The sequence below is a fragment of the Phlebotomus papatasi genome, chromosome 2 (assembly GCF_024763615.1).
Source record: "Phlebotomus papatasi isolate M1 chromosome 2, Ppap_2.1, whole genome shotgun sequence".
Lineage (NCBI taxonomy): Eukaryota > Metazoa > Arthropoda > Insecta > Diptera > Psychodidae > Phlebotomus > Phlebotomus papatasi.
This window is the reverse complement of record NC_077223.1, coordinates 60,032,612-60,060,495: the sequence shown is the minus strand read 5'-3', so window position 1 is coordinate 60,060,495 and position 27,884 is coordinate 60,032,612. Positions and strand designations below refer to the sequence as shown.

Here is a 27,884-nt window from a genome sequence, read left to right as displayed (position 1 = left end):
CGTTTTGCTTAGTTGTCAATTACAAAACGAAATATTTTTTTTAATGAAAATTTTTGGTGTCCAAATTTATGCAAGATATTTTAGCAATTCACAATCGAATTGAATACTGGAAAAAATCAGTTTGGAATTGAGGCGTATATAGTTCAAATCGCGGCGGTAAAGTCTCGAAAAGTACTTATAGCTTGAGTGTTAATTTAAGCCTTAATGCCAAGTCCCTTTATCCTGTATCAGATAGGTATTCATATGGCTTACGAAAACTGACAGTATTTGATTCCGTTTTTTGTATATAAATTACCAAAATGATAATATTTTGCTATAGATTTTAAGTTATTAGTTATAGCATATTTTTGTTTTTCTTTTCTTAGGTAAATTTCTTTTCTAGAATCAAGAAAATGTTTCGTAGAAAAACTAGTCTATATTAAGCACAATACCTATGTAAATAATTCTCTAGATTTCATTATCCTTATATTTTGTAATTGAGAGATTGAGAGCACTCAACGTCTTAGTCAATAAAAAAATATAGATGGATTTAAAATATGTCATGGCAATGAATGCTTACCTATATTTTAATCAAATCACAATCCTTAATACAGTTGATTTGCTGTATATTTTTGGAACTAAAATAAATAATTTATTCGGTGTTATTTTATGAGAAATATCTCACTGAAATATACTAAAAGTAATACGATAGTATACGAAATAATAGAATCTCAAATAAATATTATCACTTATGCAACAAATCATTAAATATTTTCAATCCATTTTTCATGATGGTTCCATGGATTTCAATGAGTTTTTCATAATTTGGTAGTTGGAGAATTTTAAATATTTATTGTTTTATTTTAGAATTTTTAATAAGCTGCAGTTTTATGTTTCAGTGGTAAGATTGTGGGAAAAATTGCAATAATTTAACTTTCTATTTTAATAAGCATCACCAGAATTTTATTTTATTATTGTACTTTTTCATATATATCTTTTTTTCTGACCCATTTTCACAACCTTTTAATATTTCAATTTCCATAATGAGATTTTGGATTTTCATCCATGATGCAATTTTAATACAAATATACGGAAATTACTAATTTATAATATGTTTTTCGATGCTGAAATTCTTTTTTCAATGCTGGGATAACACAAAATACCAAACATATATAATGTCTGTAAAAACACGATGTTTAAAATGTAATTTTAAATATAATTCAATGAAAATTTTGAACTAATTGCCCATTAATTAACTTGTTGATTATGTTGTAATTTCACTTTTTAAAAAAATCCTACAGTTTTCCTATCCCGCAGGGACATATCTATTGACAAATCTTTTTAACATTTTGACGTTGAAACGAATGAATAAAATATTCATCTCATTAAAATTTCACTGTACCTTCCTCTAATTATCTCGGAAGTATAATTTAATTTCATTGATTTAATTGATACCTGTGACACACAATCAATAAACGGAATGAATTTATCCATTTCAATTTTGAAAATATGCATTTTAGTATTAAAATTCCGCATGACAAATTACAGAAAAAAAAATTTTCATATGAAAAATAATCAATTAGTTGTAATGCATGCATGAGAAAAAATTAATTTTTGTCATAAAATGCAATTTGTTTGGTGTAGGTCGTTTCAAATTGGTTTCGATGCAGAATATTTGTATAAAGTATTGATAGTGAAAATTGCAATAAAAACTTGATGGATTTTTCGAAATATTTAGAAAGATTTAAAATTTGTTCTATACCGATTAATTTAACTGTGTGTAAAATGCGATCTTGTAGATTGAAAAAATTTATACATTTCAACGCTTTGAGATATTGATCGTTTTCAGTTATTATAAAAATAAAAATTTTGAATTTTATTTTCTGTGGGATTATTTAAAAGAAATGAAACTCTTTAGTTTTGCATATAAAAATACCATGATTTGATCGTAAAAGTTGTATTTCTTGCTTTTATATCAACTATGAATTCACAGTTGGATATGATATAAATAGGAATCTCTTGCACTAATGTTATTGTTAGATAGGGCTGTTAAAGTGTAAAAGTCTTTGTGGAATACTTGAACTTGTGAGTTACATAAACATTAGAATAAAATGGTCTTACTAGAGGAACTAAGTCATTCTAATTTTCGAAGAAATTTGTCAACAAATTTCTCGATACAAATGTCATGCATAATAATAAACATGAAAAGTATGAAAGATTTTTTTTTCAATTATAGACCGATCAGAAATCAGAACGTCATTTAACAATATTCATTGGTTTCCTATTAATTTGTGGTTCAGCTTCTCATGTTAGCAATATTTAGATACACGTACAAAAATATGAATATAAATGGCTATAAATTTTTTTCAGGAAGACTTCAAAATTTCAATATTCTATCACAATATTAATCTTTTGCGGGAGGACAATCTACAACTGTATAGATAAAAATCGATGAGCTAAATTTGCATATTGCCCTCACTTGGGATTCGAACAACAAAATATGGAATATATTCACGATTCCTTTTCAATAGTTTTTCGATGTGACTAAATTTTATTAACAATTGTTTTTCAATTTTTTGCCATATTCTACCATTCTAACCACGAGAGATGTTTTAGATACACAACACACAGTTTTAAATGTAATTTACACCAAATAGCGAAAAATTTAACTAGTACAAGTGTAGGAAAAGATAGGTTAACTATGCCAAATTTAATGAAACTACTATATTGAAAAATTTGATAGGAGGAAGTGGGGCACCTTTGAATTGGGGCGGCATTGAAATTGGGTTTCTTCTCGTATTTGTAAATAGAATTGAGCCTTATCATAATGCAATTTAGCCACGCATTTGGTTTGTTGAGCTAAATTATATCTTAATAAGATTCAGTTTTAAGGAAAAAGCTCAAGTTAAAAGCTGACTTACTTCTCCCTACTGTTATTTCAAGACTAAAGTTTTGAAATTTTGGTCCTTGAAACCACTAGGGGAAAGTACTCTCCCTTCGAAAGTTCATGCCTTCGAATATTGTAAATTTCTTATATTTTTCCTCAACGACATACAGTTTTCTACTAAATATTATCTATTTTAGTATAAATCACGAATCTCCTCCAAAAATAGAGGGTCTAGACCTTCATTTTTAGAATCTATAAGAAAAATGAAAAATGGACTCAAAAATTTATTTTAGTGGTCAATTGAACATGTGTTTTTTTTATATTTAAAATGATTTTTGGAACAAAACTAATATTGTAGATAGTGGGGGGTTTATTATGGTTGATATTCGTCAACACAGTTTTTATTGAGAGGTATACCATATTTGTGGGTGGGAGACACCTTGGAAAACCACCCATACCTTCCCTTCGAATTTTAGAATTTCATGCATTCGAATGCTCATCTGGTAACTCTACCGCCATTTGATGTGTCATTAGTCGACATAACCTGACAGATTATTTTGTTTTGTTTCACGGGTTTCACGTGCAGTTTGAAGTAGTGAATTTTGAAAAATTCGTAGTGATTTTTTTCTGGCATGGAGTATAAAAGACAGAGAAAAGCAATTGATGAGGGCATGATGTTGTTGGCTCTCCAAGAACTGAGAGACAAAACAATGAGTCTACACCAGGCATCACACTACTACGGGATTGCCAAGACAACTTTGCTCACACGATTTAAGAGGGCTAAGGAAGAAATGGGAGACAGCCAGAATCTTACATTAATGATGGGGCTAAAACACCGAGATGTCAACAACAAGTTTGCGACTAAACAAGTCCTTACAATGAAGGAGGAAGAGAACCTTGCAAAATATTTGCTGGAATGTTCCAAGATGAACTATGGCCTGACCCTGAAAGATACACGAAAGTTGGCGTATACGTATGCAGTCAGTGAAGGCAGGACGATTCCAAATAATTGGTCAGAAGACAAGATGGCAGGGAAAGCATGGGCAAGAGGATTTTTGAGAAGACACAAGTATGCTTTTTTTATTCACAATTTCAATATCTCAATTCTAAAATTCCGTTTTTTTTTCAGAGAACTTTCGGTTAGAAAGCCGGAAAATACTTCTGCAGCAAGAAACCTTGGTTTCAATAAAGAGAGTGTGTTTCAATATTTCCAAAATTTGACAGGTATAATGAACACATATTCTTTCGGGCCAGACAGAATATATAATATTGATGAGACTGGCCTGAGTACAGTCTTGCGTTCGCAGAATGTGGTAGCCGGAAAAAGCATGAAACAGGTTGGGATGTGTGTCTCTGCCGAGAGGAGTGAATCTGTGACAATTGTGGGTATCGTTAATGCAGCAGGGGAGTATATTCCACCTGTCATCATATTCCCTCGCAAACGACATCACCCGGAGTATATGGAAGGCTGTGTGGATGGTGCGCTACCTTTGTTTAATACAAAAGGGTATATGGATGCTACGTTTTTCTTGAGAACTTTGGAGCACTTCAAAAATCATGTACAAGTGTCGATTGAAAATCCACTTTTGTTGATTTTGGATAATCATTCATCTCACTTATCTCTTGAGGCCCTTAGATTCTGCCGAAATAACGGTATCCATATGATCACTCTACCACCACACACCAGCCATAAGACACAACCCTTGGACCTGGCTGTTTTTTATCCATTTAAGGAATACTGTGTGTCTGAATTCCAGGGCAAAAAAGTGACAGTGCATAATATTGCACGATTCTCCGCAATGCCGTTTAAAAAGAGCTTTACCTCCAGTAACATAAAATCTGGATTCAGGGCTGGAGGGATCTACCCACTGGATGGTAACAAATTGTTCAAATTTTTTGAAGACAGAGAACCTATCACCTCATCCCAGTCTTCCTATCATGTGTCCACAAATGCTCACGTAAATATCAAGACAGCTCTGAACTCGAGAGTGGAGCCTGAGTTACCTATTAATATTTCTGGTACATCGTATCAACCAATATTGGATCTCGTTGATCGCAGATTTGAAATGCCGATGGATGACAGAAGTGATCTTCACGTGATTGCAGATCCGTCCACCTCACCAGAAGATACACAGCTTAGTTTTGAAAAAAATATGAATCCAATGAAGTGGGAACGTGAGTCAAGTGCCTTGGAAAATGCTGCTTTTTCCGCAAATTTTTGCACAGACACTACGAGCAACCCTATTTTCCATCAAATTCCGTCGAAAAGTCATGTTTTCAGCAATTCATTTGATTCTGTTGAAGAACGTACTATGAGCACTGGTCTAAGTCTGAATCCACTAACCGAGGCAGAGCAGATATCGCTAACACCAACCGAAGTCCTAGATCTCTCAATTTCAACTCATAAAAATGTTGATGACCATGAAGTTGAAGTAGCACCTTTTAAGAAGATTTGTATGTCCAATGCAGAAAGGCCAATAGATCTATCTATGAAGACTTCGACATTTTCATCAGATTCACGACTCCGTTTTGGAGGACTGGAAGTTCTCAGACCACTTCCCAACCCACAAATTCGACATCTTTCGAAACAACGAAATCGTGGTATGACATCGGCAATTCCTACCGGATCACCGGAATTCAAACGAAAGGAAAAATTAGCAGAGGAAAAGCGCCTGAAAGAGGAGAAGAAGCAACAGAGAGAAACACAGAGGAGGCTCATAAAAGAACCAAAGAAAGAAATAAAAAAGAGAATCAAGAAAGAACCTAAGGAAGAAACAAAAAAGAATCCCATTTCTAAGGAGAATCCGCAAAAGAAGAGAGGACGACCAAGCAAGCAGTCGGTATAAAACCTATTTTTTCTTAATTATTTATGCTGTTCATTGTTGTTATTTTGCATCACTCACTTTAGCTTTACGGAAAAAATGAAATAAAAAAGGATTACATGAAATTAAATCAATCTTTAATATCTGTAAAAAAATGAAAGTTTCAAATTACATACATATGATAATTTATTTGAACAGTCCTCACAATTTAAAACAAATTTTAAATTTAATTTTTAATCTGATTTAGTTGGTCAGCTTAGATCCTGTGCTGTTTAAAACTTTTTGTGGGGTATTTTACCGCAAATTTCATTGTAAGGGCACTTTGTAGCTTAAAAATCTTCAAAATAGTTTTTCAGTTTCTCGAAAGAGGCAGGAGAACTGATTGATCAGAAAGAAATCACATAAGACACAACTTCCGCAACATTTTGTTTATATTTTTTTCCGGGATGGACATAACCTCAATTGATATTAATTTCAAAGCAGCTGAACATGCCATTTGTATTTTAGGGTTGTCATATTAATAAAATGACTTTTCCAACAATTTTTATTCCTCCAAAAACAAGTGCTTCAGAAAATTTAAAAAAAGAAATATTTTTTAGCATTTTTTACTGCAGTGTTGCTTTCCGTGAGTGCATTAGGCCTCAGGCTAATCATTAATACTCCATTTAGTGTTTCAGCAGCAATAATTTCCTAGAAAATTTTAGATTCAAAGGGATGTACCGTCACTTTCGAAGGCAAAAATAAGACCATGCCTTGGAATAAATTGACATCATATTTCCATTTTTCTTGTAAAGAAAAACTAAGAACTTTTGAACGCCAAATGAGGTAGGCATAAGAGCTTAATAAAGTAGAGAATTTTTCGGTGTAGTGAAAAATGAAATTCACTTTGCGGTTTACCCAGAAAAAATCTCAAAGATTGAACTTCATTTTTCTGGTCCAACCTAGAGTACTTTCCCCTATAAGACTGCACGAAAATGTGTATCCCAAGTAGCATAACATAGTTTTTATTATGTAAATTCGTTTAGTATAGTAGGTATGATGTTTTTACATAGGGCACTCAATGGGACAACTCGTATAGTGAGTACTTGTTCTATGACGCAAGTGTCCCGGGTACGAATCTCATCTAGGTCATCAGAATTTTTTTTAGCATCAGTGGTTTTCGAATCACGAAGGCATGGGCATGGGACGGACATCCTCATCCCTGTATAAGGAAATATCCTTTTGACAAACTTTTCCTGTTAATTCGATAAGACTTTTTTTTTTTAAGTAGTTACCGAATGGATTGTAGTGCCAGAATTATTATTTATTATTATTATTATTGACTTAGTCCTATTCTTTACTAAAAGAAAATCGTGCGTACTTAGAGGGAAATATCCAAATGTGTTGAAAGTTTTATGTATTATGTCTATACACAACATGCTAACCATAACTTCTCCTCCTTGGGACTGAATGTGAGGAATCACCAAGAAGAAATATAGCGTTAGACTTTCTAAGAGATTCTTCGATGACAATCAATTTCAAGAAAAATAGTGTCAGTACCGAAGATGTTGCGGTTGGCATGCCAAACATTAACTGTCTCAAAAGATTATGTCGAGTAGTCAGTGCGAACAATCGTATTAATATTTCAAGTAAATAAAGTAAATCAATAGGCTACAAGAGACACTTCAACATATCCATACTCTATAATACTCTGACTATAAATAAGTTTTAATCCACTCTGACAGTTTAATAAGTTTTAGATTTATTGGATCTTTCAAGATATTTTAACGAATCAAAACGTTTACCCCATTTGGTTGAGAAATACGTTCTCTATATATAACATTTTTAACAGCATCGAAATCCCGTGATTAAGGCTCTTTATGGATGGTCCCTCGGATGTCTCAGGTCGCTATCTCTAACCTTAAAGACTCTAGGCCTGCCAACGGTCGAACAGAGTAGGAGGACAAACATCGAGACATCGTGACACTGATTGTCAGAAATCGTTTGATTCAGATTGTAGGACCTCACATGAAAGTGGTAACTTGAGTTTGAAATTTGAGCAGCGAATTTGTTGAAAATTCACGAAACTTATCAAAAAAAATTGCATTCCGTCAGTTGGATCAACAACTGTGACAGCTGCATTTTCAAATTTAAAGTATATGCACCTATAGCATAGTTTCTGATTCACTCGGCGGTTTCTTGTTTTATTACATATCTTCATTGGAAAAGAGACTAATATGTTTAACACTGAAAAGCTTTTAGGTCCTAACTAGAAGCTACTATTAAATTACTAACTAAAAACTATTTAATTGACTTCAAAATAGAAATTCCAATATTAATTTTACCGTTTCAAGGGAAAAGCTTAAATGTTCCATGTACTCAGAATATTGTTTTTTTTTCATTAAATATTGTTTTCAAATATAAATTTTTTTATTGCAATCGCTGGTAATACAAGATTCTATTTCACAATTTATTTGTACATATCATTTATTTATTTACATATTACATTAATTTGGAATTCGGATAATTTAACATGTCTGATATACCCCTCATCAACTGTTGGGAATGTAAAATAAATTTTTATCCTCTACCCTACCTGGTTGTTTTCGTCATGCTAAATGACCTCATTCAAAAATTGGAATTGCATGAATAGAATTATTCAGTTAAAATTTGTGATTTTTGTTGCGCAATATTGCTATAACATTTTCAGATAGTTGAGAGTTTAGCTTAATGATATAAATTTTTTTTGCAGGGTTGAGACGAGTCGCCTGGCCACCCCCTTCCGACGTCACTGTCCACCCCTCTCAGGTCCCGCATCAACTCTTCAATCAACAGCCACAGAGCCAGCAGCAATACCAGCCGGTGGCTCCCGCTTCTGTCCCACCATCAGCCGCCACTTCCCACCAGGTAGGTTGACATCCTCGCGGGAACTTTAACTATATGCCACCCACTTGGTTTCCTCCCCAGAGTTTATGATCCATGCGGGAAAATATCACTGTGGCATTTACGCATTTTCCGCTGAATATTTTATGGATTTTGCAAGGGGTAAACAACTAATATATTTAATAGTTTCCACCTCTATGAGTTACCTATTTTTATTAAAAACAAAAAAAAAAACATTATTTTACGGATATTAAGCTCATTTGAATATAATCATTCACATATTGAGCAAATATTTACGAAGATTTCCAAGCAAGATTTGTCAATCTACTATCGTCCATACAGCTTTCCTACCTGTCAAATAATTTCCGTTTAAATCTCGTTATATCTTCTTGGAATAATTTTGAGTGAATTCCTCCACCTGAACAGCTACTTTGCCTGTTCTTCTTGTTGGGGGGGGACTGACGGAAATGTCATGACGGTAAGTAAAGTTATGGAGGATGTGGAAAATATCTCAATAGCATATGCAAATTCATGTCAAATACACAGAAAAGGATAGAAATGGATTTTCATTGAAGAAACTCTATTTGGAACGTTTCTATTTACTCGCACGATGAATATCAAAGAGGAGGCAAAAATTCACGTCACTACCCTGAAAATCACATTTCTTTTCTTGCTCTCCAATGTCAGTATCAAAGAATAAAAAAAAACGAAAAATGTGTCAGTCAAGGAAAAATAATAAAAATTCATCTAAAACCCACTCTTATTTAATAATAGAATATTTCCTTGGTGAATAAATTTGATTTGTCGTGACACTGAAAACCACGTGCAAGGAAAATACCTTTGATCAGAATTGTGGGAAGTTGTTCCAACTCAAAAAATATGTAATGCTTAAAAAGTGATATCACATTAAAAATGTCAAAGTGTAGATTAACCACTAAATGAAATTTTTGATTTGGTCGGTAGAAATATTTAACGAATGTAAAATGGTTAATCGTTATCACGCAAATTAAATTATTTTGGAGAATAATGTGTAGAATAATTATCCAAGGTACAGAGAATTTCCCTTTTTCTTCAGTATGCACGGGTGCAATCGTGGGAGTAGCTATGATACTTTTAAGAATTCGGGATTTTGGCGTCCGAGATTTTGGCTTTTGGGATTCCGACAGGGACCCGGAGAAGCTATAAAGCCCTCTATACACTAGAGAAATTTCTGTCCATATGTGGCATAATTATTGAAAAAATTTCGACAATTTTATACACAAGCATACGAGATTTCTTCAATATTCAAAATATTGACGAAAACTTCTAAAAGTGTGTTATTGCCATAATGGCCTCTACCTACGCACTTGAGAAATTTATGTCCATATTGAAGAGTATTAAACCACTTTTCTCAATACTAAGGAAATTTTTGTCCTTATTTGATAGTTTTAACTACACATAAGCGTAGTAAATTTGCTTGAATATGGACATAAATTTCTCTAGTGTATAGAGGGCTTTATAGCTTCAGAAATCTAATCTAATCACATGAAATTATAAGTTTTGAAAAATAAGACTTTTCCCTGACTATTATCCTTTTGAAAATTTTCGACATTGAAGAGATTAATTAATTAGTAGTTTCGACTGCAAATCTTCAAGTTCACTATGTTTCCTGAAAAATATGTGGGTTCTTCTAATTCCTCATGGTTTCTCTGAAAGTGTTTCCCAAGTTCTCCGAAAAAATGTATGCGTTGCGAAGGTTCCCTGAAAAATTTGTGGGTTTCCCATGTACCCTATAGATAACCGCAGGTTTCTTATGAGTTTCTTGAGTGCCCGGTATTTTCCGGTCAATTAGATTGGAGTTTCCTGAACTGAGTTAGTTTTCAGACCATTCCTCTGTTTGATTTTGTGCACAATACTGGGAGAACATTTAAGTTTTTTAGCCATATTCCTCACAGATGTCGAAGGATTTTTCTTGTAGCGCATGATCATCTTTTTCTCCAAATCTCGATCTCCAATACCCCGATTTTTTTCACATCCAGGTTTCTGGATAGTGGTTTTACTGTCGAAGAATCACCCTCCGGACGGTCTGGCGTGAGGTATTTATGAGTTTTCCAAGGTCTGCGTGATTGATTCCAGGATTTTTTAGATACGTGTACATGATCAGTTCCCTTTTCTTTTTCCATTATTATTTCGTATCTCAGTGAAAAATTAACAGAATTTGATGAGAGTTTCACCAAAAGAAAGGTAAAAACACGTTGTTTACATACAACGAAAATGCGGAGCTAACCTTTCATAAAAATATCAAATCATTTGGTACAATCGAAATATCTAACATTAGTCTATGCACTGTTACACACGTTACACCGCCATTTTGTAATCAAAATTGAGATAATAAGTACTTTTGTTTGTATAAAGATATCACCGAGAAAAATTTGGATGGTATTTTCTACAAATCGTGTCTTTACATTCTACTGCCTCAAAAGATAGTAGAAAATAAGGTAAGGGGCTGTATGTCGGCCACTTAAGGATGGGTTTTATGAAAAACTTATGTAAAAGGACATTTAATTTGCCTGTTTTGATCAAATTTTCACCCTAAGTTGTAGTATAGATCTTTGTCCATCTGATTGTACACTTTATTTGGAGATAAAATAATTTTAGATTATTAAAAAATTAAAATGTTTTAAAAATGTAGAGTGTTCCTCAATTCGGCCACTTCAATATAAGCGTTTCTCTACTCGGCCACCTGGGGTTCCTCTAGTCGGCCACCCATTTTTCAAATTTTAAAAGCCCGTAACATTTTTACGGACTAGAAAAGGATATTGAGAAAGAAAGAAAGAAAACCTTTAAAGAATAGTAATTTTAAGAAAACAAAAAATTGTAAGAGAAAAATTCTTTTTATTCTTTTATTTAGCCGGCCGAATTGAGGAACATGGCTTTAAAATTTCACACCTTCACATTTAAGACAGAAAATTAATATTTTTATCAATAATGAAAATAAATTTTTGCACAGTGAGTTAGTTAAAGTTCTCAACTTGCGGTTTGACTCAAAATTTGACTGCTAAAGTAATCTGTACAGGTAATAAATCGAATGACTCTTTGTGAAAAAATGTCGTGAATATTATAAAGAACATCAAAATATGCTGAAAAATGACCAATATTGCTTAAGGTAAATTTGAATCCTCTGACTTTTAATAATTTTTTTAATGTTTTGTGTCTAATTTCATTTGTATTCTCGGTCATTTGTGTTATTTATACAATTATTGACCTTATGATGTTATAAAACTCCTGGAATATTATTGCAAAATTAGATAATATGCATAAATAATTCCACCGGCCGACTTGAAGAACACATAGTGGCCGACTTGTTAAACGGCCGACTAGAGAGTACCTTACCTTACCATCCTTCATAGAAATTTTCCTTTAGAATATACTATCTTGCCATTTTAAAATTTTCTATCCTATGGATATTAAATTCTAATAGCCGGATGGTAAAATCTACTATCCTCATTTAGATTTTACCTTGACCTCTCTTAGATTCTAATATCCGGAAAGTAAATTTTACTGGCCGCATATTAGATGTTAGAATTTAACTGGAAAACAGTAAATTTTAACGGAGGATAGTAATTTGGATTGAAATGACTATCCAAGCCAGTAAAATTTGCCATCCTGCTGTTAGAATGTCATTTTGGAATATCGTGTGTGCCGATGCAACGGTTCCCGATATGCTTTGAATAGATTGTAGCAATTCGTGGCGCAGCTGAAAGATGCTGGACTGTCATCACAAAGGGCGCGTGTTCAAATCTCGGCGCAGTCATCAATTTTCACGCACCAAAATGGCTTGAAAAACAGAGAATATCATCCAAGAAGGGGGCACCAAGCCCTCAAACAATAATGGATAAAAATCAATGAAAATAAGGTAAAATAAATTTTTCCGACATTTTTCATTCTAATATCCGGCTAGTAAAATTTACTATCCTGCCAGTAAAATTTACCATCCGGCCAGTAAAATCTATTATCCGGGATATTAGAATTTACCATCCGGCTATTAGAATTTACTATCCATGCAATAGATTCTACAATTCGTCGGTTGCCTCAGCAACTGTGCTAACTGCATCCGCTTTGTGTCTGCATTCATTGCAAATGCCGCGCAGCGATGCGTTGCTTACAACGAATGCTGACACAAAGCAAATGCAGTTAGCACAGTTGCTGAGGCAACCGACGAATTTTTGACAGTCCAATTTAATATCGCGTTTGCTGGGTGACTTTTTTACAATCCGGCCATTAGAATTTTGTATGGAGGATGGTAAATTTTACCATCCACATTTTTCTCGGTGATACCTATGTAATAACCTTCGAAATGAAAATCACGGAAAACCATAATTTTAGACGTTCAACTAGATACAACAGTATAAATAGTGATTGTAAGACCGGAATACATCGGTTAAAAACCCATAATTATTAAAATAAAGAGGTGGCAAAGCATCCCAGACTTTGCAAAGTGCCTGAACTCGTCACAACCAATTTGAAATTTGAACCTATTCATAAACTTAAAGGTTTTTTTTACTTTATAACACGGATAGATTTAGAGCAAATATGTACAGTATATACTGCAGTATACAACACCTTAATATTTAGGTCAGCTAGCAAGCTCGTGAAAAATTTCAGTGTAATTATTGTAGGATTCTGGTAATAGAAGGTCTTCATTTCTTTGGAAACCATTATAATGAAATGAAAAGATTTCAGCGTTAAGCTGTAAGTTTAATTAACAATTTCATCGTGGAACATGGAATGTCATTTCTTGTTCATACTTTGCAGTATATCATTGTTTAGACAGCACGGTGGAACGGGTAATAATTTCAACATTTTCCAGTTCAAATTTATCGGGTGTTCCCAGTAAAAGTGGTCAGAAAGGATTTTAAATTTATTTTCTCATGAGGTTTTGTTGGTATTTTATCTATTTTGTGAAATACCCTGTAAGGTTGAATCTGCGTGAGAATATTTCAGGGAAAAATCCTAAAATTACTATTTTCTTTTAATTAAGAATATGTGCAATCTCATGCTGCGAAAGAATATAGACACACTTGTGAGTTGTGGGAAAAAGATCAAAACTTTCATCACACAAATGTTTAATTAAAGTATCTATAAAGTGCATTTTTATTTTTTCGTTGAAAAGATGGTGCTCTTTGTAGATTTTGTGCCATGCCAGAATGACCAGTTTTTATATGACAAACAAAAATTATAAAAACTCTTGAAGCTCCCATGAAAGTTTCCGTGAAACACAAAAGTTCTAATTGTGTTTTGAGTTGAGGTGGAAAAAATGCAAGAACACTTCTTAACTCAACTGCAAAACTTGATGTGACTTCTGAGCTTCAGCAATTGTGTCGCTCACCATAAGGCAATCGCGTGAGAAATGCCTAAAAGTTCACAAATTCTAGGTGCTCGTTCAGCACGATATGCTATGTGCTCGAAAAATAATTCAGTTGAGTGAAAAGTTTTTTTTTTCCAAAAAGTTTGTGTGCCTTTGCCAAGAAGAGAAGTTTATTTACCTTAAATTGAGAAATTAAAAAGCGAAAATTTATAATTTGAAAGGAAAGCTTGCCCTCGATACTCTGTGTTTTCTTTTTTTTTTACCTTTGACCCACCTCACGATGATTTAATAATATTGAAAATTAATTTGAGCAGTAAATGCCATAATGTCATGGTAAATAAGTCCCTACATCAGAGGCAGTATCTAAAACTAAATGTAATTTTTGAAAATCTAATTAAGTGTGATGCTTTCCGCTTTTAATTAAGCTAAAAAGCACAGAATAAAACGAATAGTGTAATGAGAGTATGCTCAATACAAATAAAAAAAAGTAATCAGCATTTAAAACACGAAATTGGAGATAGTTTTTAATAGCAAAAGTTGAGAACGAAACCTTCTCAGCCAAGGAAAATGCTTTAATTAAGAAAAATGGAGAATACTTCATTGTACTCCCAATTTTTTTTAAATCTTGATTTTTTTTAAAGAGTTAGTATTCAATCTAATGAATAATTTCTGTTTTTTTTTCATATTAAATTAAGGCTTTTACATAACTTACAGACTTACAGTCAATTAAAGTTGATACTTTAAAATATTCTATGTTTAGTGTTACAATTCTGCTTAAGAAAATCATTTCCATCAATTTCTTCTTGGTTGAAACTCGAATGGTGCCACAAAATAAGAAAAAATATCATTCCTTTAACCCTTTACGAACGATAGAAAATCATGTAATATCATTTTTTTTAATTCATAATGGAAGAAAGATAACTATAACTTAAATAATTCTGAGAAAAACCAGAACCTGTGAGACCAAGGGTGTGACCTATAATTGGGAGGAGCTTACTCTATTATATTATTAACTCTCAGGAGGGAAAATTATAAAAGAAAATCAGTATGTTTAAGCGATTTCCATGAAGAGGGATTATAAAAAGAATAAACATTTGACAGAAAAATACTATATTTATGTTAAATATTCGCGAAGATTATTCAATAACATTTTAATAAATTTATTTTCAATATCCGTGGTTACTAAAAGTGGACGATATTTTAAGCTATCCGCCGGATCCGCTGTTGCCACATCCTCCTTGTATTTATTTCACCAAAGTCCTATTTATTTCCAATGCTTCTAAATTTATGCTGTAACTTTGCATTCAACCTCTTGACTTCTCAATTTTGTCAGTAAATTCCACAAAGATCAACAAAGACTCTTTTCCTAGAAATGTTTAAAATAATTTACACAAAGTTTGTGTAATATGAGCTTTTTCTAGTATAATTCCTCGAAGGACAGCTTTACATTTTATAAATTGATTGACAGATCTTTTAATTTCTATTTTTCACATAAATGAACGAGTTTATTGATTATTTAGGTGCGAAAAGATTCACGGAAAATGATCATTTTAATTTTCGCAAGGGAAAAATGATTTTTACCAGGATGGGGGGGGTTTTTTAGTTAATTTTGAGAGATTACTTATCCCACCGGAAAATTCTGCCTTTGCGCTTCTTTAGGGCGGAAAGACCGTGCAGAAGATATGGAAAATGTTCCAAAATTAGTGGAATATTTCCCATTTTGGATTCAGTATTACACTGCCAATGCCTTCCGTGGGTTGTTCACAAAGTCGGGGAATTACACAACATTCATACAATTTAATTTAATGAGACGCCTAATTATTATTTCAACACGATAACGATGGAGTACTCCTGAGCCCTCATCCTGCAGAACCCATCTTTTGCTTCCCAACATTTGGCCTCCAACTGGTGAAAACTTGTGTGTTTCTATATGATAATTCCAGGAGTAGAATTTGTGGAGGTGTAGGACCAAAATTTCACCACACGTGAAATTGGAAAATTTGGCAAAGTGTGAGAAACATTGAGACACTTTTGGGAACTCTATGGTACATATTAAGAAATTCAAGCTACGCTTTGTTCATAAATAAGGCGCTTAAACTAAGGGATAACAATGTGAGGAAAATTAGCAAAGTAAATTTCAAAAACAATTACCAAGGAAAATTATAAGAAAATTCACACTTTTTGAAATATTTAGATGGATATTGATTAAAAAATATGAATCTATTTGAAATGAATATTAATTCTTTATAAAACGGTTCAAAACTGAATAGATGAATTTTTTTATTTTAAAAGAATAGGGTAAGTGTGCCAAATTCCGGCCAGCTTGCAATTTCGGCCACCTTTTTTGTTCCTAGAGTTTCCATGAATTTTTAATTTTTTACTCTAGAGATTATACAATGCAAAAGAATAACAAAAAAATGTAGCTTCGACAAACGAGATGACGTGAAAAAGGCATTGGAAGAATTCCTAAAGGGCAAGGAACTATGAGAATGAAGGTGGCCGAAATAGGGCATTAAAGCTATGTCTACATTTTTATTCATTTTAAAATGTATTAAGAATGATTTTAAAGTAACTAAAGACGATAAACTGTCTATAAGGTTCTAAGCAACACTCCTTATGTAGAAGGAATAAAAAAATCAATTTCTATTAAAGATATTACATTTCAAACTTGAGACTTTGGCGCTTGCAGGCAACTATGTCGAAATTTGGCACACTTACCCTAATTAAAAAAAACCTTTATTAAGAAACTCAGCTTAAAACGATCAGCGGGAGTGAGAGTAGAGGAAGGTTCGAGGTCGATCTACATCTTCAACCGTTAAGCCTTTGAACCAGTTGAAAACAAAATTTAATTATTTAAAAAAACAAGTGTTGATATTGAATAGTAGAGGAAGGCTTTCAGGCTTCACACACATACTAGTTTCGAACACTTCTAATTTTTCTTATATTTTTTAATGAATCTGATCTTATGACATTTCAAAAGGTAGTCTAAAGTCGCACGTTTCCAAAAAAAAAGAAATATGGGAAAAATATGAAATGTTCGAAGCCAGAGTGTGTGCGAGGACTGAAAGCATTTTTCTGTTACTTTGGAGCATGTACCAAATAAGGTAAAGTACCCTGTAGTCGGCCGGTTTCTCAACTCGGCCAATGCGACTATTTATTCAATTTACTTAGATTTGTTATAATATGGTCTTACCGATTTAACATTATAAGGTGTATTATATTATATATAACGTAAGTCAGTGAAAATTTCATAGAAATTGACTATAAAACGTTAAAAAATTGGTTAAATAATTCAACTGGCCGAGTTGAGGAACCGGCCGACTAGAGGGTACTTTACCTTATGATTATTTATTTATTTTGATGCACTGGACTCTTTTGCCATTTCATGCATTATTCGGATTGCATATTGTTATTCGGTTTACAATTTGTATGAGAAATTTATGTCCCTTCAGACCCTTCAATCATTTGCATCGGCTGGAAAAATTGAGTCAAGGGTCATCTACTAAATAAAAATAATTGAAAAGAGTTTTAAATCTGCGGAAATAATTTTTCTTTTATATTTATTCATTATTCATCTAATTTAATCACTTTTTTCATCTGAATAATTTACCATGGTCTATGATGAAAAGCTATTTTATAGATTTAATTCACATTATTACCAACAAGAAGTGAAATGGGTGTAAAGTGAGATAATTAAAATATTTCACCAATTGTCCCATCGAATGCCAAATTCATTATCCATACTGTAAATGTTTTTGGTCGGAATTTGAAGTGCAATGTACCATTTATGGGATGATGCATTTTGCTCTGTTGCAGTATTATTTCTGCATGAAAAATTTATTTTGCATTGTTGAGTTCAATTTCCGAACATTGAATAGTTTTGGATCTACATGAAATTTAAAATATTTTAACTGTCATAAATTTAAATTTGAATAACTGTTAAATTATGATTGTTTATTTCATTTTCGCACTGTGTGTGTCTATGCATGATATCACATCATTTACTATTGAATTTCAGGACGGTGCCCCCTATAGCGCGCAGCCTGCCTCCTACTCCCCAGTGGTAGGTGCATCTCAGAATTATACGCAGCCCCAGTCGTATAGTCAGCCTCAATCGTACGCTCAGCCGCAATCGTATAATCAGCCGCAATCGTACGATCAGCCGCAATCCTACACCCAGCCACAATCTTACACCCAGCCGCAAACCTACACCCAACCGCAGTATTCGCAGCAAGAGTCGTACTCACAGCCGCAATACAATCAGGCACCGGTGACGCAGCCACCACAGCCTTCCCGTCAGTTCCCAACTCCAGCACCATCCTACCTCAATCGTCCCGAGGTCCCACGTGGATCCTCTCCTAGCACTGCAGCTTTCTCTGGTGGTATTGCTCTCGGTCAGTCGCCACAGCCACAGCCTCAGTCTCAGGTGCCATCTTGGCGACGTGGAGCATCCCAACCTAGTGCTGCTGCCCCTCTATCTCCTCCAATAGCCCAACTCTCACCCGATCCTTCAGCATCTACTCTCTCCCCTGGCGGAAGTTACTCACCTACGCCACGCGGCTGGGCTCCAGTGAAAGCGGCTACCCCAACGCGCGTCGGATATACCCAGCAGAGTCCCGCGGCCCCATTATACGAGGCACCCCAGTACGAGGCTGCGCCCTATCAGGTACGTTCGGGAATTTCTCACGCTGAGACACCAATGCGGAGAGTCTGGCTTTGCGCCAGGAGGCCTCCGGAAGAACATCGTCTTGCATTACTGAACAACGACAAAAATGCAGACGGTTCTCAAAATAGCCTCTTGACTTTTATTGTTTTCATCATTTTAATTGCAAGACAAGGCATTTCTTAGTTATTTTTCATAACAATATTTGATGTGGCTGCATGAAATGACCCCAATTTATATTGCTAACTGCTTGGGATCACTGACATTATTGCATCAATCACTTCACTTAGCAATTTTTCGTGAAAAAGAGATATCATATTATTTATAACGTCATCTGCTTAGTTCAACAACTTCTGAAGAACAACTGTATATTTAAAGGTTAATATGGCATTAGGATACATAATGAGCCAATTATTATAATTAATTTATATTTAATGAATTTTTAATAACAATAATAACAATGTGACAAAAGCCGTAAAGCGTTTAGTATAAACAAATTCTTTTAGCAAGTAAACTCTAGAATAAATTAAAAAAAAAGAAAGATTCATAAATCTATTAGCAATGCTAGTTCTCATTCCTTATTTAAAATATCCCACACTATGAAGTAGCTTTCTCTGCTGTGTCAACAAACTCTATTTATAAATACGAAATCCTTTCACTTAAATGTGGATTTTAAAGTGAATTCGCCAAAAGTGTCACAAACAGTACAAGAGAAATTTGCATTATTTATTTTCTGCTGCTTTATAAATGCGTGAAACTTGTTGCATACAAAGTTCTATCAAGATAATGGTATTGCTGAAGCAATTCATGGAGAAATTTCTTAAGATCTCTGAAAATTGATGTTATTACTAAATTAATGGTGCTTTATGTTATTATGCTATTTATTGATGAATAAGCAATGGAGACATAAAATGATGAAATAAGTCAGATAATTTTGGGTGGTCTCATCGTGTTTTTTGCTTTTTGTAGAAAATTCTGAGCGTATCGATTTTTATCGCTGATGCCCCTTGCAATAGTTGCTTTTAAAAAAAAAAATACAATTTTCTTATAAATATTTTGATTCTTCAGAATCAGTTCCAGACACAATCCTACCAGACATCTACATCATATCAGCAAGATACACAGAATCAGCAGTACTATCAAGCTCAGAACCAAGCAGTTCGTCAACAAAGTCCGGGTGTCATAACCCTTCGTACTGAACTGCCTGTTTCTCAAACTCCGGCACCAGTCTACGCATCTCAACCTCCAGTCTTCAGTTTCAAAGGTTAGTTAATGGTTTCAGATTTGGATTGACCGCCTATAATCGGTTCAATTCGGATCGAAAATTTGGCTTCAGATTAGAGATAGACACGATGCTTTGGCACTTGTACAAAAATCTTTGGTAATTAATTTTGATCAAGCATGAAAGTTAATAATTTAGTCCTCTTCCGGTTGTCGATCTTGTTTAACTGAGTACATATGAAGGCGGGAATTCGTTCTAGTTTATGTTCCTAAATTAATTTTTTTTTTAATTTTACGAATTTACGATTTTCAAAAGCAAATACATTAGTCGTTTTTGAAATTGCCAAATGTTTCAACTTACTCATTAGAACATGATCTTTAAGATTTACAATAAGTAATTCGTTAAGTAACGAAACTTTTCTCTGAACCCGTTGTTAATTAGATGGTATTTCTTGAATAACAATGTTTATGAAGGTGTGTTATACACAAAATATTATATTTTTAAAAACATTACCATTCTATTTATTGGAGACTATTGAGACTATCGACCTATAGTCGCATTCAACGTTAGGCGTTGTAACACTTCTCATTGATACAAAGAGTCTCTTTCATGACGGGTTTTCCTCTTCTAAATATATTTGGCTCCACTGTCGTTCTACATTTCAACTGCTCGATCTCCAAGAGAGAGCAGTTTTAACCCTTTAACAACGAGATACTTTTACGGACTGAAAATCAACAATAAAATCTAAGAAACATAGTCAATGATAAGTCTTACATCTAACCTTGGAAAGTCCAACAGAGTCCGATTCGGCGCATTTTGTATTTTGTGCTTCTATGAACGATAGGGACAAAAATAGCCCAAAAATTTAAGTAATTTTTCTGACAATACCAATGAATAATATTTTTTGTTTTAATGAAAAATATTACGTATGAATATTGTAGTTTTTATTGCCAAAAAGGTTTTGCTTAAAAAAATTGGAAGTATAAAAAATAAATAAAATCAATTATGAATTTGGGAATTTAAAAATTCGCAATTTTTTAGCTAAAATATTTACTACACAGAAAGTAGCTAGAGACTTGCAAAAAATATTCCAGATTCCTTCAACCTTCCACTTTACAATTATGTGCAGATATAAGGAAAAAAAAACTTTAGATAGTCAGGAAAAATTATTTTCTTTATGGGACACCGGTGTTCCAATCGTCCTTAAAGGGTTAACTAACAATCTTTATGTTTAATTTATGTCATATAATAGGTCGGCTGAACGTATTAAGTTCGAGTTTAGATGAACACTCGTATATATTTCGAATGTTCTTCATTGGATACCGTGTGGGTGATTCCACATTATTTAACTTGGTCATTCTAGCTTTGTAAGCCTTTCTTTAGTTCTGGCACTTAAAGATATTCATTAGGGGGAAGTGGGGCACCTTTGAAAGTGGGGTACCTTTGAAATTGGGATTTTTCACCTATTTTTAAATAAAGTTGAGCCTCATCGTGATATAATTTAGCTGCACAAACAGATTGAGAAGCTAAATTACATTACGACATGGCTCAGATCTACTTAAAAATAGATGAAAAATCCCAATTTCAAAGGTGCCCCACTTTCAAATGTGCCCCACTTCCCCCTATCGATGAAACACGGCAGAGAGGATCAGTGGAGACCGTCTTTAAATATTAGGATCAGCTAGCTCAGCCTAGGGTATCCTAGGTCAGGGTATCAAAAGGGTGGGAAAATCACCCCCGGAAGGCAAAGTCACTAGAATTTACGGTGCCGTATTATTTTTTAGCAACTTTCTGTTATTGTGTATTTTTACGAAAACAGCCCAAAACTGCTATTGGCTTCAACAGCATGTAATATGTAATACATCATGTTGTTATTCAGAGTTATGTATATGAGAGTAATATGGATTAATTGCATCAATTGCACATAGAAAAGTTATTTGTTTGTATTTGGGTGGGTGAAGGCTGATAAAATATGTTCACACTGAGAGAAATCCGAAAAAGTTAAAATAACATTCCTAAAATGTTAATTTTACCCTGCAGTATTGATCCAAAATCGGTGTAAATATTACCCTTTTCAGGTGTATTAAGGGTTAAAATTACCCTTTTTCATGCTAATTTTACCCTAAAAAAGGGTGGCAAAGCGTTCAAGGCTTTGCGAGCTGCTCGAATTCCCGCGAAGGAGCTCTGCCTTATATTCCTTTTTGCAAATTTTTCTGGTGCATATAAAATTACTGTCGAATTAAATTTGTCTATAAATCACCACAAAACCAGCTTGAAGTTGAAAATTGTTCAAGAAGAGGGTTTCAGAAAATCATAAACCTTTTAATTAATAAAATTAACAAAACGGTTGAAAATTAGGCTTTTGACCTTGAATAATTCAAGATGGCAAATTAATCGGTGAAAGAAGGACGAAATCTTCAGCTGGACCATTTACATAACATATCCTAAAATCATTGAAATCCCTAGAGCCAATTTTGTGCAATGTTAGAAAAACCTCATTTTTGACGTAATTTAGGGGGATAGGAGACGTATGAAGGGGGAAAGGAAAAAACTAAAGAGAGTACTTTCGAGGTAATGTCATTTGAGGTGGGGTCACCGAAGACCGGAAGTTGATATCTCTTACCGTTGATTTTTTATATGGGTCAAAAGAGTGAAAAAGTGCGAAAAACAGTATTTTTGAATTAGGGCTATTACCCTTACTCTACCGATTCACCACCGATTGTGACCGATGCAGTAGGGTTCAGAATTAAAATATCTTTCAAAAATGTCTAAATTTGACCAAATCCGTTAAAAATTAGACCCTCCAGGTTGGTTGAACTTTGACCTTGAATAATTCAAGATGGCGAATTAACCGGTGATAGGTGTCTAAGGACAAAATGTTCACCTCGACTAACTACAAAATATATCCGAAAATCATTGATAAAGCTAGGGCAAATTTTTTGCAAAGTCGAAAAACATGTTTTTGAAGGGGATAAAAGGGATGGTGGGGTACTTTGGGTAAGTTAGTTCGCTAGAGCATGCTGACTTGTGGGGGGGTCACCGAAGACCGGTGTCTCTTATCTTTTTATAAAAATATCTCTTACCGTTTAGCAGCCAGGATGGTAAGAATTTGAAAAAAAAAATTGTATTGTGAAAACTGCTCTCTCTTGGAGTTCGAGCAGTTAAAAGCTGTAAAATTAACATTAAAAAATGTTGATATATTTTTACACCTAAAAAGTGTTAAAGTTCTGTGGAAAAAAAGTTAATCGCACCCTCTTTTTTTCTCAGTGCACTATCGCGTTTTAGGAGTCAATCAAGACAACTTACTGTAAAAATATTCGTTTAGGATCACAACTTTAAATGATGGTATCCATAACTTTCTTATCTTCTAAAACTTTATTTTTTTTTATATATCGGACTATTTTTACCATTTTATACATTATTCAATGTAAAAATATTTATTCGGTTTATAATGTGTGTGAGAAATATGTCCTTTCAGACACTTGAGTCATTTGGACCGGGTGGCACTCGAACTCAGAACAGTCGATCTGGGCGTCACACTGCCCAAGAGTCGAACGCTCTTACCAATTGCACCACGGACCCCCTTTTCAAAAACTAGACAGTTCGAATTTGTTAAAGTAGTTCACTAACCGATTTTACATTAAAATTATTTGACTTAACTCTTTGTTTGTTTTTTTTTTCAGGAGGCTCCAATATGCGTGGTGATCAAAAGTGGCCTCCACCGGAGTACAAACAGCAAGCTGCTGCTGAGAACGAGGCCCGGCTGCGTCTAGCCGCCGGACCAGCTTGTCGTCCGCGACGTGTTCATAAAGTTAATACTTTTAATTTCTAAGAGTGGGCTTCCGTCCACAATTCACCTTCTTTGCCAGGCACACAAAACACTACACTAAAATTCTTAATGCGAACATCACCCTAACTGGGGAGCTTTTTTCAAGTTTTTCGATAATTTATTTGGCTAAATATTCTAAATCTAAAAAAAAATTAAAAGTAATTGTGGAGGAGGATTTTTATTGCTTTATGACTTAACATTAAAGAACAATGTCAAAAGTGCATTTGCTTCAATTGCAGAATCTATATAACTAATTATTTATGAAATTTCTTGCAAAATGCAGTTTCTGAATGAAATCTTGATTTTCTGAAAAGGGTTATTTGGCATGGAAATGCTTTTGCCATTGCAATTCCTTGGAAAGAAAACAACACTTTCCCAAATGGAGGACAAAAGAAAGTTTCAATTGGCAATATTTGACCCAAATAAACATTTGTAGATTTTCTTGGTAACAGAAATATCCATTTCGTTATTCACAATATCTGAGGAATATGGTAAGGATGAGAAGTAAGATTGAGTAAAAGAGTGGGTGTAAGTTTAATAAACTAGAATAACTTTTTGACTCAAGATATTGTAAAGGTCATAATGGTTGTTTGTGCTTCTTGGAGATCTATTTGAAACAATATACGACCAAATCTCGAAGACAGTAAAACATTCAAGAATTGATTAGGTTTTCTATATATAGATCTTGGATAAAGATTGAAATGCTGAAATCCAAGTTAATATGTGGTTTTCTAAATATTTAATTAGATTTTCCTGATGATACAATCTATTCTCTATCTTAGCCTGAATAAAGCATAATTCTGACTATCTTTTTAAAGCTAAGGCGCTAATTAAAGCTTTCTCTGTTCTGCTGTTTTGTTCCGAAACTTTCTGTTGTTATTTTCTGTCCTTAACACTTCTTTACGGAATTGAATGAGTGCCTCGTGTGATGATAGTCCCCCTCTCAAAGTACACTTAATACAAATTACTTTCTTGTCACCTTTCTGATACCTTCAGGAGCCTTCCTGTCTCCATCAGTACGTCATCAGGAACCTCCCCAGTGAGGGTGGTTTGTTCTCTTTCATGCATTTCAGGGCCAACACAAAAGCACACGCAGTTTTAACACACAATGTCTTTGCCTGTTGGTACTCTATTGTTGGTCTTTTTTGTAGGATTACACGACATTTTTTGCCAAGAACGCCCTCAGTCACAACTATCCTGGTTACAGAGTTCCACCAGGCACACAACACGTCAACGGACAACCCATGATGTAGTGTCAAATTGACAACTCTATTTAGTGGCTGTTGAACCTCCTCTTTTTATCGTCTACACCCCCAACTATCTTGACAAAGAAAGATATCTTTATATTTTTTTGTTTTATTAATCCCTCCATTCAAGTTTCTACTAGAATCTTCTTTTATTTGAATTATCTAAAATTCTTTTTTGTTTTCTTGTTAGAAATATAAGACATACTCCGTTGAATATTTCTATCAAAAACTATATTGTTATTTGTTCCTCTATTTATTTTTTCAATCTGAACAATTTTTGTTTATCTACTCTATTTTAATTTTTTTCTCATGTTAACACGAATGAAGAATATATTGCAGAGATATTTTACTGCTTTATGGAAATGCGCAAAAAAATGTGAATAGAACTTAGAGAATGTTTTAGTATGATTTACTTTTTGAAAAAATTAATTTTTTTTTATTTAATAAATATTTTTTTTGTGATTTTTGTTGAAGAAAAAAATTAAAACCAAATTACTGAACAAACTATTGTAAAAAATGTTATATTTAACCCCACTGAAGAAATATATAAAACATATTCTATATTAATTGTTGTGACCATATTTGATGTTTTTGAATTTTTTCGATTGACAACAGAGAATGTTATTTAGTGTTTTATTGAAGCATGAAGATAAAAAAAATCTATTAAAAATATAAATCAGCAAATTTTTGAAAAAAAATTACAATTAAATATCGTGTGTTATTTATCAACAAAGAATGAAATCCAGACATTTAATGATTATACGAAAAAAAGCACGCTCAAAGATTTTATCAATTTTTGAAATTTTTGAAGTGATGAAAAAAGAACATAGCAAAGACAATTTGCAAAGAAACGCTGATATTTGATTTTTTTTATTTACTTACAAACGAAAATGTAAAAGTAACAAATGCTGCTCACTATTGATAAGACAGTGTACACGATCATATGACAACGACAAAAAGATGATTATGATTTATGAAAATATTTAATTTGTATCTATTTAAGTTTTTTTTTGGTTAACTTTTTGCATCATTTGGTGGTCACTGAGTACAGGTTTCATAAGATCACCAGAATTGCTTAGAAAACAAAAAAACCTTCTTCGCAAAATGCGAAAATATGCGCTAGATAGAAAATGCCCAAAAATTGTCTTTTTCGGATTTTTGAGTGATTATAAAATAAACTTAACATCTGAGGACGCAAAAAATCACTTAGAAAAATGTCAAAGTGCAATATGTTGGCCATTTTTTAACATTACAAAAAAATTTTATTTTGATCTAGATTAAGATTTTGCCAAATGTTTTTTCTTCAGAAACAGAAACTCCTCATACAGGCAGTGATTAAAACAGGAGCATAATCACTAAATGTATCAGGAGCTTCTAAATAACAGAGAAAAAACCTTTGGCATTACAAAATGAATTGTTGAACAAATATTTATGCATGATTTTTGCGCTTAAGATGGAAGTAAAATCAAGTAAGGCAGATAATTGCAAACGGAGATATTTGTAGATGATGAATTGTAAAAGAAGATGAAGAAAGTTATATATGTATCAATAAACTTACAGGTGAACAGCTAAAAGTTGTTTTTCTTTTTTTTATAAAATCCTTAAATAGATTAAATGTTCTATTACAGAATTTAAATAATTCAAGCACCGAGTGACTCAAGTTCGATGCGTTTTGAAATTAAAAAGAAAGTTTGCTAGAGTTGTTGAAACTCACCGGTCTAGGGGAAACTGGGGCACCACCAAACACTAATTTTTATTTCTAAACTACTTGGACTATCTCGACCATTTCTTTAGTAGACAAGCATCCCTACAATGCCTATAAATTTTTGTAAGTCTTGTCCTGTGAAGTCGAATATCCGATTAAAAAATCACAGTGTTTGGTTTTACCCCGTGTTTGGTGGTGCCCCAGTTTCCCCTATAGCACAGTGGGGTGCATTTAGAAATTCCCTCATATAGAAGATACCTGAAAGATTAATATTATAAAGAGATGGTAAAAGTGAAACAAAAAAAGTTGGTGAGAAATGGTTCAAATATAACACGGAAAAGCGATGATAGTAAGAGATGCGAAAAATAACTTTTCAGTTTATTTTTCACTCAACCAACTCGTCTGTTTTGGCAAATGGTATGTGACTTCTCGTAAAATTCCCCTTTACTTTCAGGATAATAATAATACATGCATTTTACTGCAGCAAATGTATTCTGTATTATTCTTGTTGACTGCGTTCTATTCCATTCTACTGACTCCCACTACTCAAAAGACTTCTTAGGATATACAATCCATCAGATCCCAGACTTTGGCAAGTGCACTATACCAACAAAAGAGAGCTTGAAAGACTTTCCCATTAATTCAGTCCATCGATTTTACAAAAGCCCAGAATAGCTAAAGAATAGAGGAAAATAAAATGTGGTTTTCTTTTTCATCAATTTTTATTTCAAGTCTTATTTCCGTTCTGACATATCAACAAAAGGTGCAGATTACAAAAGTAAATTGCTTAACAATGTTATTAAATTACGTCTCCATTAGTTGTAGATGCGTCACATTTTTTTCAGTTTTCTCAATATTCCTTCTAATGAAAACCTAAAACTCTCCAATGTTCAGAAATGAGACAACTTTAATCCCTGATGTTTCTAAGTGTGCTCCATCTCTGGCCCAGTCTGCGGCAGCTATGTACTGCTGGGACGAAATCTCTCTTTTGCCAAGTGCCTCTGATCGCATTGATATGCTGACACATCGAATCAATACCATTTTTGATGATGTTGTTCCTAAAAAACGGGTACTTATAAAAAACTTAAATACCCCTTGGCTGACTATTCCTATCTTGAAGAGCATGAAGAAACGCGAGGCAGCTCGTAAAAAATGGAAGCGCAGTGGTCTCTCTTCCGATCGCGCTATCTTCATTAGTTTGCGTAATAGAGTTTCGTCCCAGATTCGCAGAGCTAAAAAAGCGTATTACTCACGGTGTCTCGATACTGATCTTCCACCTAATATTCTCTGGAGAAATATCAGACGGCTTGGCCTGAAACCA

At 33.6% G+C, this 27,884-nt stretch overlaps 2 protein-coding genes across 5 annotated transcripts in view; both read left to right on the top strand.

Moving 5' to 3' along the window:
- Positions 1 to 26,432, top strand: part of LOC129801938 (uncharacterized) — a 108,293-nt gene extending 81,861 nt beyond the window's left edge. For all 4 annotated transcript variants that reach the window (XM_055847426.1, XM_055847430.1, XM_055847427.1 and 1 more), the window contains 5 exons: positions 8,420 to 8,574; positions 17,916 to 18,563; positions 19,629 to 19,824; positions 23,466 to 23,593; positions 24,763 to 26,432. In XM_055847426.1, the coding sequence (XP_055703401.1) occupies positions 8,420 to 8,574; positions 17,916 to 18,563; positions 19,629 to 19,824; positions 23,466 to 23,593; positions 24,763 to 24,864 (1,229 nt within the window). In that variant the 3' untranslated portion in view covers positions 24,865 to 26,432. The remainder of the gene's footprint in view (positions 1 to 8,419; positions 8,575 to 17,915; positions 18,564 to 19,628; positions 19,825 to 23,465; positions 23,594 to 24,762) is intronic.
- LOC129801939 (uncharacterized) lies at positions 3,548 to 5,781 on the top strand. The gene is made up of 2 exons (XM_055847431.1): positions 3,548 to 3,935; positions 3,996 to 5,781. The coding sequence occupies exons 1-2, from the start codon at positions 3,577 to 3,579 to the stop codon at positions 5,710 to 5,712; spliced, it is 2,076 nt and encodes a 691-aa protein (XP_055703406.1). The 5' UTR covers positions 3,548 to 3,576; the 3' UTR covers positions 5,713 to 5,781.
- Positions 26,433 to 27,884: the final 1,452 nt, after the last annotated feature.